General features: G+C 40.6%; 1 protein-coding gene across 5 annotated transcripts in view; it reads right to left on the minus strand.

The window, feature by feature from the left end:
- Nucleotides 1-4,088: 4,088 nt before the first annotated feature.
- FRY (FRY microtubule binding protein) overlaps nt 4,089-12,476 on the minus strand; it is a 422,350-nt gene continuing 413,962 nt past the window's right edge. For all 5 annotated transcript variants that reach the window (XM_069759001.1, XM_069758996.1, XM_069758997.1 and 2 more), the window contains 3 exons: nt 9,211-9,321; nt 7,275-7,477; nt 4,089-5,549 (listed from right to left, as the gene is read on the minus strand). In XM_069759001.1, the coding sequence (XP_069615102.1) occupies nt 5,291-5,549; nt 7,275-7,477; nt 9,211-9,321 (573 nt within the window). In that variant the 3' untranslated portion in view covers nt 4,089-5,290. The remainder of the gene's footprint in view (nt 5,550-7,274; nt 7,478-9,210; nt 9,322-12,476) is intronic.

A 12,476-nucleotide genomic window follows, 5' to 3' on the forward strand; every position in this document is an offset into this window, starting at 1 on the left:
CCTCAGTACTCCTGGCATCTCTAGCATTAGAAGAGGCTGCTCACACTGATGTCCACCCTGTCTATCTGATCTTACCTCAGTACTCCTGGTATATCTAGCATTAGAAGAGGCTGCTCACACTGCTGTCCACCCTGTCTATCTGATCTTACCTCAGTACTCCTGGCATATCTAGTATTAGAAGAAGCTGCTCACACTGCTGTCCACCCGATCTTACCTCAGTACTCCTGGTATATCTAGCATTAGAAGAGGCTGCTCGCACTGCTGTCCACCCTGTCTATCCAATCTCATCTCAGTACTCCTGGTATATCTAGCATTAGACGAGGCTGCTCACACTGCTGTCCACCCGATCTTACCTCAGTACTCCTGGTATATCTAGCATTAGAAGAGGCTGCTCACACTGCTGTCCACCCTGTCTGATCTTACGTCAGTACTCCTGGTAAATCTAGCATTAGAAGAGGCTGCTCACACTGCTGTCCACCCGATCTTACCTCAGTACTCCTGGTATATCTAGCATTAGAAGAGGCTGCTCACACTGCTGTCCACCCTGTCTATCTGATCTTACCTCAGTACTCCTGGCATCTCTAGCATTAGAAGAGGCTGCTCACACTGATGTCCACCCTGTCTATCTGATCTTACCTCAGTACTCCTGGTATATCTAGCATTAGAAGAGGCTGCTCACACTGCTGTCCACCCTGTCTATCTGATCTTACCTCAGTACTCCTGGTATATCTAGCATTAGAAGAGGCTGCTCACACTGCTGTCCACCCTGTCTATCTGATCTTACCTCAGTACTCCTGGCATATCTAGTATTAGAAGAAGCTGCTCACACTGCTGTCCACCCGATCTTACCTCAGTACTCCTGGTATATCTAGCATTAGAAGAGGCTGCTCGCACTGCTGTCCACCCTGTCTATCCAATCTCATCTCAGTACTCCTGGTATATCTAGCATTAGACGAGGCTGCTCACACTGCTGTCCACCCGATCTTACCTCAGTACTCCTGGTATATCTAGCATTAGAAGAGGCTGCTCACACTGCTGTCCACCCTGTCTATCTGATCTTACGTCAGTACTCCTGGTAAATCTAGCATTAGAAGAGGCTGCTCACACTGCTGTCCACCCGATCTTACCTCAGTACTCCTGGTATATCTAGCATTAGAAGAGGCTGCTCACACTGCTGTCCACCCTGTCTATCTGATCTTACGTCAGTACTCCTGGTAAATCTAGCATTAGAAGAGGCTGCTCACACTGCTGTCCACCCGATCTTACCTCAGTACTCCTGGTATATCTAGCATTAGAAGAGGCTGCTCACACTGCTGTCCACCCTATCTGATCTTACCTCAGTACTCCTGGTATATCTAGCATTAGAAGAGGCTGTTCGCACTGCTGTCCACCCTGTCTATCCGATCTTACCTCAGTACTCCTGGTATCTCTAGCATTAGGAGAAGCTGCCCACCCTGTCTATCTAATCTTATTTTTTTTAATTTTTTTTAAACTCCCAAAGAACTTTGTAAGCCATAGTCTGTGTCAGCCTTTACGTATTCTTGAAGTCTGTTGTGTTGCAGAATATGGAATCTTGTAGGGTCTTCAGTGGAGTCAGACTAGTAACATAGTAACATAGTTAGTAAGGCCGAAAAAAGACATTTGTCCATCCAGTTCAGCCTATATTCCATCATAATAAATCCCCAGATCTACGTCCTTCTACAGAACCTAATAATTGCATGATACAATATTGTTCTGCTCCAGGAAGACATCCAGGCCTCTCTTGAACCCCTCGACTGAGTTCGCCATCACCACCTCCTCAGGCAAGCAATTCCAGATTCTCACTGCCCTAACAGTAAAGAATCCTCTTCTATGTTGGTGGAAAAACCTTCTCTCCTCCAGACGCAAAGAATGCCCCCTTGTGCCCGTCACCTTCCTTGGTATAAACAGATCCTCAGCGAGATATTTGTATTGTCCCCTTATATACTTATACATGGTTATTAGATCGCCCCTCAGTCGTCTTTTTTCTAGACTAAATAATCCTAATTTCGCTAATCTATCTGGGTACTGTAGTTCTCCCATCCCCTAGTAGTGGGCTCACACTGTTCCTACTCTTACAACTTACCGATTTCAGCTAGTTGTTCAGCTGTCTCTTACCTGCTGACAGGTAAGAGACAGTTCACTAGACTCCCGACCATCAGCCGCAGATTACGGAAGTGGCCGCTAGACAAGATCATGCAAATCAATTCGTACCAACGCTAGTCACTTTTTAGCTCCATGGTGGAAGGTTGTTTTAAGAGAAAGGTTGTCAGATGAGACTGGGAAACTCATTTCTTTAAAGGGAACCTGTCACCCCGAAAATCGCGGGTGAGGTAAGCCCACCGGCATCAGGGGCTTATCTACAGCATTCTGTAATGCTGTAGATAAGCCCCCGATGTTACCTGAAAGAGGAGAAAAAGACGTTAGATTATACTTACCCAGGCGCCGGAAAGGTCAGAGAGGCCCGGTGCCTGCGCACTGCAGTACTTTGCTCTGCCCTCAACAGGGCAGACAAAGTACGCCTGCGCCGGAGCCGTGGCTGAAGATCAGAAGAGGACGTCATGGAAAGAAGATAGGAGGCGCCGCAGCGGACCAGAGACGCCCATCCGACCTGACCAGCAGCAGGACCGCCCCTGGGTAAGTATAATCTAACGTCTTTTTCTCCTCTTTCAGGTATCATCGGGGGCTTACCTCACCCGCGATTTTCGGGGTGACAGGTTCCCTTTAAGGAGCCCTCCTGACTCTCTTCTGTAAATAAAAACCAGGGAAACAAACTAGCATTGAAGTATAATGGAGACATTTCTTCATCTCCTGTGTTCTCAACCCACTCCTGGATATCACCTTACCTGTAAACGTCCTGCACTTTACCTACCAATGTCCATTCACTGTAAATAGTGGTCAGCCAAAGGTGTGTTGGGTCAGCAGATATTCTTCCAAACAACCCCATATATATGCGCACACAGCATAGCCAAGTGTGCATGTGGTTTCAATTGGCACACTGTGTGTCCTGATGAAGACGATTGTAACTATGAAACGCATTGATTAATGAGCCGCATATCTGGACACCACTTTCATCTTTGATCTACCGGCGGCACATAATTTCATTCCAATTCACATGTTTTCAATTGAGAGTAAAATAAGAGGGTCCCAGACACCTCTGTCAACAGCAGCAGCATATCACACTGAGGTACCATCCCACAAAATCTATTATCAGCGCAGTCATGACATTAGATCGTTCGTGCCAGCGTCCGCTGAATCTCAATTATTGTGCATGGGCATTTAAGAAAAATTATAATTACAGTTAAATTTTGTTAAGACCATGGTGGCACCATCGGCGCTACTTCAGATAGTCAGAAGTGAGCCGACAGTCAATCAGTATAACATTGGCAGAGATGCCCCATTAACAGAGCACAGTGGAAAAGAAGATGCTGCTCTGTTGACGTGATGTCAGTGGAAACCAGAGAAACGCAAGTAGGAGTGGTTCGTGATCATCAAAGATGGGCGCCAGGCAGAACAGTTAGCAACTACCAGCCTGTGAATTCTTAGCCTCATATGCAAAAATAATAAAAGTCCTAGATAACCCCTTTAATGTTTCTTATTAAGTCAAGTATCGATGCTTTGAAGAGCCTTTCTACATGACTTGGGGTAGTCAAAACCAGTCAAACCAGTGTCTCCACCTGTCAACAGCTGTTTCAGGCTTCTTGCCCTTCATCAGTACAGAGTGAAACACTAGTTGGCTATATCCCATGTCACGAGTGATAGCTCTTTAAAAGCTTGATATTGATTTATATGATTATTACTACCAATAGGTAGGACGAAAGAACTTCTTAACCTTGGTCCCAAAACACATTACACTAAGGTTGTCCAAACCCACCAATATTGGCCAATATTGTAATATGTATGGGAGCCTCCTGACTTCTCCACCAGATGACTTTGCAATGGTCAGATCCTTCTCTTCATCCAATTTCAATGGCCGGGCCTTTTGTTTTGGACAGATATTCCTGTATGTGGAGCAGTTGGGGAAAATGGCAATTGTTCTTTGAAAGGTCATTAAATTACTTCCGCAATGGTTTAGTGACTGAACAACTTTATCATATATTTCAGTGAATGTACTTGACAAAAATAATCTTGATTACTTCACAAAACTGTCAGAATTATGTACAGGGTGAATAAGTTACATAGATTAGGCGTGAATGGAAATGATTCAAAATGTGCAAAAGAATTTCATGCAATTCAATTCACACTCGACAGCAGAAATTCCAAGAAGGAAAATGTCATACATATATACCAATATATATATTAATATAATATGCATATCATAAATGAAAAAAATAATAATTCCAATAAAAAAAAAGAAAAAATCAAAAAACAAACAAGAACTCTTCATTGCAACAAATTATCGTCCAAATATACATTAAATAAAAGAGGAAAATGCATGCGTGACAGATGAAAAACATATCGTCGTTCTTCAAACTTCCACTTTCAATATGGTAGATAAGTCATATCAGCCTTCTTTTTCATTGTATAAATAGTTAGGGGGGAAAAAAGCACATCTGTTTAATAAAAGGCAGCCAAAATGCTCAAAAAGTTAAAATGGCCTAAATCAATGGGGGTGATCTGAAACAGTTCTCGACTATGATCAAGTACATTTGTCGCAGCAGCCTAGCGATTCTAGGAAATGTCTGTCATAGCAGCGTGAAATACAGTAATCCTCCAAATTACAGTGTACAACATAATTGTAGTCTGCTCTCAATCCGCCTCCATATCTACAGGCTCTCAGCTATTGACCAGTCATCAGTATTCCTCTACGGCCAGCCTCATTCTGCCTGTTGACTGTTCATTGACAAATTAAAAAGTATTTGAAAAGTATAGTAAGAGCAACAAAAAATAGACTATATATATTTATATATATATTATTCTGTGAAACATTGCACTTTTGCCATCCTAAGGTTTATAGAAAGGAAGTATGATTCAGTATAATAGGCTTTGGTACACAATGGAAGTCACTTCTTTAGTAGTGAGATAAAGCATAACAGCGCTTCCGAATGGCTGGAGGTAAAAGATCCACCCCCGGGCTGTTGACACCGCTATCCTTATACGGTATTGATGCAGACGCCATCATCTGTCCGCTTTGCTTGATAGACTGGCCTAAGGTTAGCAGGAATGGTAACAGTGTGACAGAGTCTTCCCAATATGGAGTAGATACTGAGCGACCTCAGTCCAACAGGGCAGCACCTCCAGTTGAGGAGAGAAGACAGGCGCTGGCTTCTTGTCAGAGACTAGTGCCGGAAACGTTGGAGTCGGGGAGGTAAGTTGAGACGACACGGTAGTTCTGAGCTCGGCGAATCATATCTCGAATCTCCATGTTGAGGTCCATGAGCTTGGTGCAGATATCTGTTAAGTTTTGATTGGAGCCTACGAGGGCATAAGTGCCGGTCTGCCCAAGTGTCTGGTGTCGGAAGTAAATGTTCAGTAGTGTTTGCACTTCATCGTCGGCGCTGCTACCAAATATGTCATTAGGCCACAGTTTCCTGAAAACACAAAAGGTGCTTCATTATTCAAAGACATAACATAGGACGACAAGGCCACTTACAGGTTATGAGTCAGTGAGATGTTCCCAGTGCTACACGGGAGTACTGGCTATTTCCGAAACTGAAACAGAGAAAGCCAAGTGGGCAGCTCTCCATCAATTCTCTGCCTGGGTAAGAATATCACCTGGAGGAAGAGGAATTCAGGGGACACGTGTTCTCCCAATAAGTGGTGGTCTTAAAGAACAACCAAAATTTTAATTTTGTTTTTCATAAATCAATAGCACATGTGAAAATTAATAAAAACTATATATGTTGAGAGAAATGTATTTATTTATTATTTATTTATATAGCACCATTAATTCCATGGTGAAATCCGCTTCTTTCTGCTGCTGCGAACACAGATATTCCCATAACTGAAATAGATGACAGTTGGTTCTCATAAAGTTCTATTGAGAACTGTAACTGTTGTTTCAGTAGAACATCTATGGCTTTCTATAGCTCCTCCCTCCTCCATAGAATTTTAAAAGCACCAACTGCCATCTCCTATCTCAGTAATGTGATTCTACTCATGAATGGGGAGTGAAAGATCAATCCAGCAGGATAAAGCTGTCATTTTCAGGTTTAGTATTGATTTATGAAATAATAATTTAAGTTACTTAGGTTTTAGACTTTTTAGACTTTGGTTACTCTATGTTTAAAGCAATTGACGCACAGCAATTAATGGTTTTTGGTGGTGGAATTTACCATGATCATTACCTGATCATTTTCAAATCATTATCAAAATGAATGTGTTACATAGTTGACCCAGAACTCCAGAATGAGAACAGTTGCATCTTACCCATCTCCACTTTTATGGTTAGAGGTAAGGTCCCGAGATGGCCTCACTTACTTGGCCATAAGACGAGGGATTAATCTGATGAGACAACCTCCAAGCTTTGTCCATTCGGAAAAAATGCTGTGGAGTTTAGATGGCCCTCTGCTTATACATAAATATAATCTACTCAGAATCTCCAACATTTACCGTAGTCTATATCAAAACAAAGGGTCCAATTCTTCATTTTTTTCCAATTTTTTTTTTGTAAGTCACTTTTCTTTTTGTGTCTCCGTATCCGTTGACATTTTTTTGCACCAAATTCTTCAAAATGGTGCATTTTTCTTTGCAACTTTGTAGTACGTTACGATAAAAATGTTGAAAAATTTTAGCTAAAATGTCAGGTGTACCAAAAAAAAAAAATAATAAAAATCACTCCAAGGGTGGGAAACCAGAATACATTTGTGATAAAATTTGCGATTTAAGTCACAAGTAATAAATTGGCCCAAAACATCTGGAAACCCTAAACCCTGCCCAGAGTGACCAACTAAAGAAAAACGACAAACGCATGAAAAAGTGACTAAAAAAAAGTGCAAATGGAAGGCATAAAATATGAAAAGCTCGACAAAAACATAAGCAAATGTAAAAATTAATTGGTACCTAAGAATGCATTTAGAGAGGGGAATCCTAAAATCTTCAGGTCAATGCTCCCTTTTAACTACGGTAGTTAGGAAATTCATTATAAAAAATCAATTTAGAACATTTTGCTCTATAAATTCTTTTCACCATTTAGGCTCCGGTCACATTAGCATTATAGCTTCTATTCCTAACCGATCCATGACCGATATGACAAATCCATTTTTAAACTGATCCCAACAAACTCTTGATTTTGCATGGAGGTTACGCAGACATACCTGCAATTGCGGATCTGACGTATCGCCTTCCCTAGCTCGTTGGTCTTTAAACACTCCAGCATGGACTGTATGGCGAACTCTGTGGAACTGAACGTTGGCTCGTATGGTGCAGAATCTATATGCAGTGACTCTGCGGCAATGTATAAACTTGCCTCCTTTAAGTTCTTCTTCAGTTCATTCAGTTCTCTTGACATGTTAAGTAACTAAAGAAAAAAGCAACGACAAGAAGAAAATAACTAATTTTATAATATCTCTAGATTAAATAATTTCCACTTCAACAATTCCAGTGTGTGGGACATTGATCACGAGTCTAAAAGACTCTGCCAGCTGTTGCAGATTAGCTGCTAATGAAAAAATAGGTGATCTGCAGTACCCAGCAGCAGCAACTACTACATACTGATCTCAGCTGTGCTACAAGTTCTTATTCAGTTCTCTGGACATGTTAAGCAACTAAAGGAGGAAATCACTATTTTTATAATATATATTACATAATCTCCACGTCAACAATTCCGGTGTGTGGGACATTGCTCACAAGTCAAAAACGTCTCTGCCAGATGTTGCAGATAGGCTCCCAAAGGAGAAATAGAAGGTGATCTGCAGTACCCAGCAGCAGCAACTACACAGCTGTGCTGTTTTTACACTGTTTATATCCAACCACTGCTGGAGCTGATGACAGCTGATTGATGGGGGTCTGACAACCTGCACCCTGACAATCAGTTATTCATTGATCATCAATACAATATTAGTATAAGTCTCCCTTTAATGACTCTCTTGTCACTGTGTTTATGTCAAGTCACCATCCTCAATCATGAGAGCCCATAACATGGCTTTAAAATGTTATATAAACAACAGTTAAGGTAAAATACTCAGGTACTACTCAAAAATCCTAAAATATTCTGTGTCCCAATTTGGTCCCTGATTTCAGGAATTGTTGGTACTTGTCTGTGGACTAATAAAAGAGCCAAGATACATAGATACCATATGAACAACTTAATCATCTATAAATGAATAGATGTTTTGTAGCATTATCTAAAAAATGAATAGCATAAATAACTGATCAAACGTCAATATATAAAAAAAAGGTTGCACTCGAGTGCCAAAGCATGTCTAATATGAAATACATGAAATATGAATAGCAAAATGGCTTTTGAACATAAGGAAAAATGTTTGAGAGATGCTTTGCACAGAATTTGGCCAAATAGTGTGAGCCCATCAACCATCGTCAAGGTGGTCTCATTAATCTGATGGGTCCCTGACCTCCCTGTCCAAATGTGAACACAGAGTGCAACTTTTTTTGGATATTGTATATGGAGGTAGCTGCTCCTGGTATGCACCTATTCACACTAGTTTGGAAGTGCCAAGTCGTTTTTCTGTCATTTCTGATCCAACGTCAAGACATGAACATAATCCCCTACAACAGGAATTGGCATCCTGCGGCACTCCAGCTATTGTGCAACTTTAAGGGTATGTTCACACACTGGATTTCTGTGCACCAAGGACACGTCACTTGGCAGGAAAAACATAGCATACAATAAGCACTTCTTTAATGCATTTTTGTCGCATTTTTACTTACACTTTTTTATGCTACAAAAAAAGGAAAACGCATTAACATGCTGCAGACGCAAATTAATAAATACAAAAATTCATTGATGGGTAAAATATAAAAGAAAAAGAAATCATCACGTGAAAGAGATTTAAAAAATTAATTAATTGAGTTTTTTCGTGCTTGCAAAATTAACGTTTGCACAAGCCCTACGTTCACACAGGGTTTTTTTTTTCAAGCAGAAACTGCTTCTAAAACGGTTGAAACCCTACGACAGGAAAAAAAAAAAAAAAAACAACTCTCCAGGACAGCATCAGGATAAGAAAAAAATTGACAGAAAATCCAAAATATGTGAGATTTTAGCTTTTATATGCATTGAATGCACGGACATACCTCGGGCATGGAGCTGACTTCATGGACTTGTCCAATTAGTTTACAATAAGACTGAAAAAGCAGTAGCAGCTGGAAGTGAAGCTTATACAATCGTTGACAGAGTTCCAATTGCTGCAAAAGAACAAAGAAAAGCTGAGGTTAGGAGAAATACATCATTTCCTGCGCTACATAAAACTCGGAATCCCAAAAGGTCTCGTACAACGTAATGAGAAGAGAAGCCAACAAATTACGAGATCCAAAGTTTATGTATTCTGCAAAATATCCAATAGTCACTGTAGAGCGTATTTCCCATCTGAAAATGTTCTACAATTTCTGGCTACACTCATATTTCTTAGTATTTTCCTTGGAATTCTGTAATTTTTCTAGTCCTAGTATGAGACCATTTTGTCTCACTTATGTGAAAAATATCCCAAAAATCGCTCCACCATAGACCACAGATCCAAACCACTTAGCGTGGTACCAGTGTAGAAACGAGTAATATCTATGGCGGCATGCACATCTCTGTTTGTTTCACCCGTGTACTGTCCAAGAGTTTAATAAAAGCATTTACACATCCATTTTTGTTTTAACGAAACAAATTCTTAAACTCAGTGTATGTTCAATGCAGATCAGATATAGTCTGCCAAGTCCATGGGGATCCGTCAAAAATGGATGAAAAACCAATCTTCGTTTTTTACATCCATCAAAAACGGATTAATTTACATATGACTGACTGATCGATTGCGGAGTGCCAATGGAAAAGAAAGTTCACGCAGAGAACACAAATAAAATAAAAAAATGTAAGCATTATGGTCCTTTGCCCAATGACTTCTCGTTACTGTAGATGTCCTGGCTACAGACTTCCCAGGATACACCAAATCTAAGAGACATGCAGCTTACTATTTTTTTTGGTTACCGCTTTTTGAATTAACAAATTGTAAAAGTCCCTGTATAGTTTTTAGCACAGAAGGAAAAGTGTTAAAAAATGCATAATGTCTTTTTTCCCTTTCTAAAACATAACAACGTAAGCCAGAAAGATCCCATAATACTAAAAGGGATTGTCCCACAACCACCATTTATCCATAAGGCCCTTCTGCTTCAGTTTACATCAGTGGATCTATTTTGAATATATCAAATATCTGTTTCTAGAATGGAATAGACAAGTGATATTACCTAACGAAGGTGGGAACATAGCCTAAATCTTCAACTTTCTCTGTTAATTTTTGGGGTAAACTGTATAAATGCTGGTAGCTCCATGGAACAAGCCCTCGAAAAGAGGCTAAATATTAACGAGTAGGATGTGTGAACTACTGGAAACCTGAATCTTTGGCATTTACATAAAGGTATCTGATCTCACAATGACGAAAAACACAAATATACGGGATCTGACCCATCCATGTACTCCCCTAAAGAAAACCTGTGCTCAAAAGTTTACATACCCCGGCAGAATTTTTGCTTTCTTGGACTTTTTTCAGAGAATGCGAATGATAACACCAAAACTTTTTCTCCACTCATGGTTAGTTGTTGGGTGAAGCCATTTATTGTCAAACTACTGTGTTTTCTCTTTTTATAGCATAATGACAACCAAAACATCCAAATGACCCTGATCAAAAGTACAAATACCCCATTTTCTTAATACCTTGTATTTCCCCATCTATCATCAATGACAGCTTGAAGTCTTTTGTGGTAGTTGTGGATGAGTTTCTCTATTTTCTCAGATGGCATAGCTGCCCACTCTTCTTGGCCAAAAGCCTCTAGTTCCTGTAAATTTCTGGGCTGTCTAGCATGAACTGAGCGCTTGAGATCTTCCCAGAGATGATACTGAGGTCAGGAGACTGAGATGGCCACTCTAGAATCTTCACTTTGTTCTGCTGTAGCCAATGACAGGTCAACTTGGCCTTGTGTTTTGGATCGTTATGTTGGAATGTCCAAGTACGTCCCATGGGCAGCTTCCAGGCTGACGAGTGCAAATTTGACTCCAGTATTTGCTGATAACGTGCTGCATTAATCTTTCCTTCAACTTTGACTACGTTTCCTGTGCCTTTGTAGCTCAAACATCCCCAAAACATCAGCGATCCACCTCTGTGCTTTACAATATGAATGGTGTTCCTTCCATCATAGGCCTTGTTGACCTCTCTCCAAATGTAACGTTATGATTGTGGCCAAAAAGTTCAATTTTGATTTCATCACTCCAAATTACCTTGTTCCAGAAGTTTTGAGGCTTGTCTCTGTGCTGTTTTGCGTATTGTAGGCGAGATACTTTGTGGCATTTGCGCAGTAATGTTTTTCTTCTGGTGACTCGACCATGCAGCCCATTTTTCTTCAAGTGCCTCATTATTGTGCATCTTGGAACAGCCACACCGCTAGTTTCCAGAGAGTCCTGTATTTCAGCTGATTAACCCCCTGATTTTCCATTTGTTAATCACAGTTTGAACACTGCTGACGTTCATTATCAATACCTTTGATATCTTCTTGTATCCCTTTCCTGTTTTATACAGTTCAACTATTTTTTCCCGTAGATCTGTTGACAATTCTTTTGCTTTCCCCATGACTCACAATACAGAAACGTCAGTGGCTGGATGAAAGATGCAAGAATCTGTCTGGATCCCAGAAACTCACTCAGCTTTTATGCACACACTGATTACAAGCAAACAGGTCACAGGTGAGGATGTTACCTTTAGTAGCCATTCAAACCCATTTGTGTCAACTTCGGTGCATGTTATCAGGCCAAAATCACCAGGGTATGTAAACTTTTGATCAGGGTCATTTGGATGTTTTGGGATATCATTATGATTTAAAAAGAGAAAACACAGTAGTTTGACAATAAATGGCTTCACCCAAGCACTAACCATGAGTGGAGAAAAAGTTTTGGTGTTCTCATTCATATTCTCTAAAAAAAAGGCCAAGAAAGCAAAAATTCTGCCGGGGTATGTAAACTTTTGAGCACAACTGTAAGCGCTCTTCAGTTGTCGCTGGTATTTCCTAAACCGATATCAGCAGAGCTTTTTAATCCAGCCATGTCATGGAGAAATACTATATGTGAGTGGTAATTTCCTGTCTATCCTGGTGGATCAATACATGATTCAACCTCGAAGACTGAAAGCCCCCATAGACATTATATGATTAATGTTGGCTAAACTCGCAGATATCGCTGGGTTCAGCCAATGGTTTAATGTGTATGGGGGTCCTGGCCAACTAATTGTTGGTAGAGATTTCGATCACGCACATCTGATTTCAGAGTGCTGATTGTACTGTTCTCCCTGTGATGAGCCGCCGGACGAATTGTT

Source organism: Ranitomeya imitator, chromosome 3, assembly GCF_032444005.1.
Source record: "Ranitomeya imitator isolate aRanImi1 chromosome 3, aRanImi1.pri, whole genome shotgun sequence".
NCBI classification, from domain to species: domain Eukaryota; kingdom Metazoa; phylum Chordata; class Amphibia; order Anura; family Dendrobatidae; genus Ranitomeya; species Ranitomeya imitator.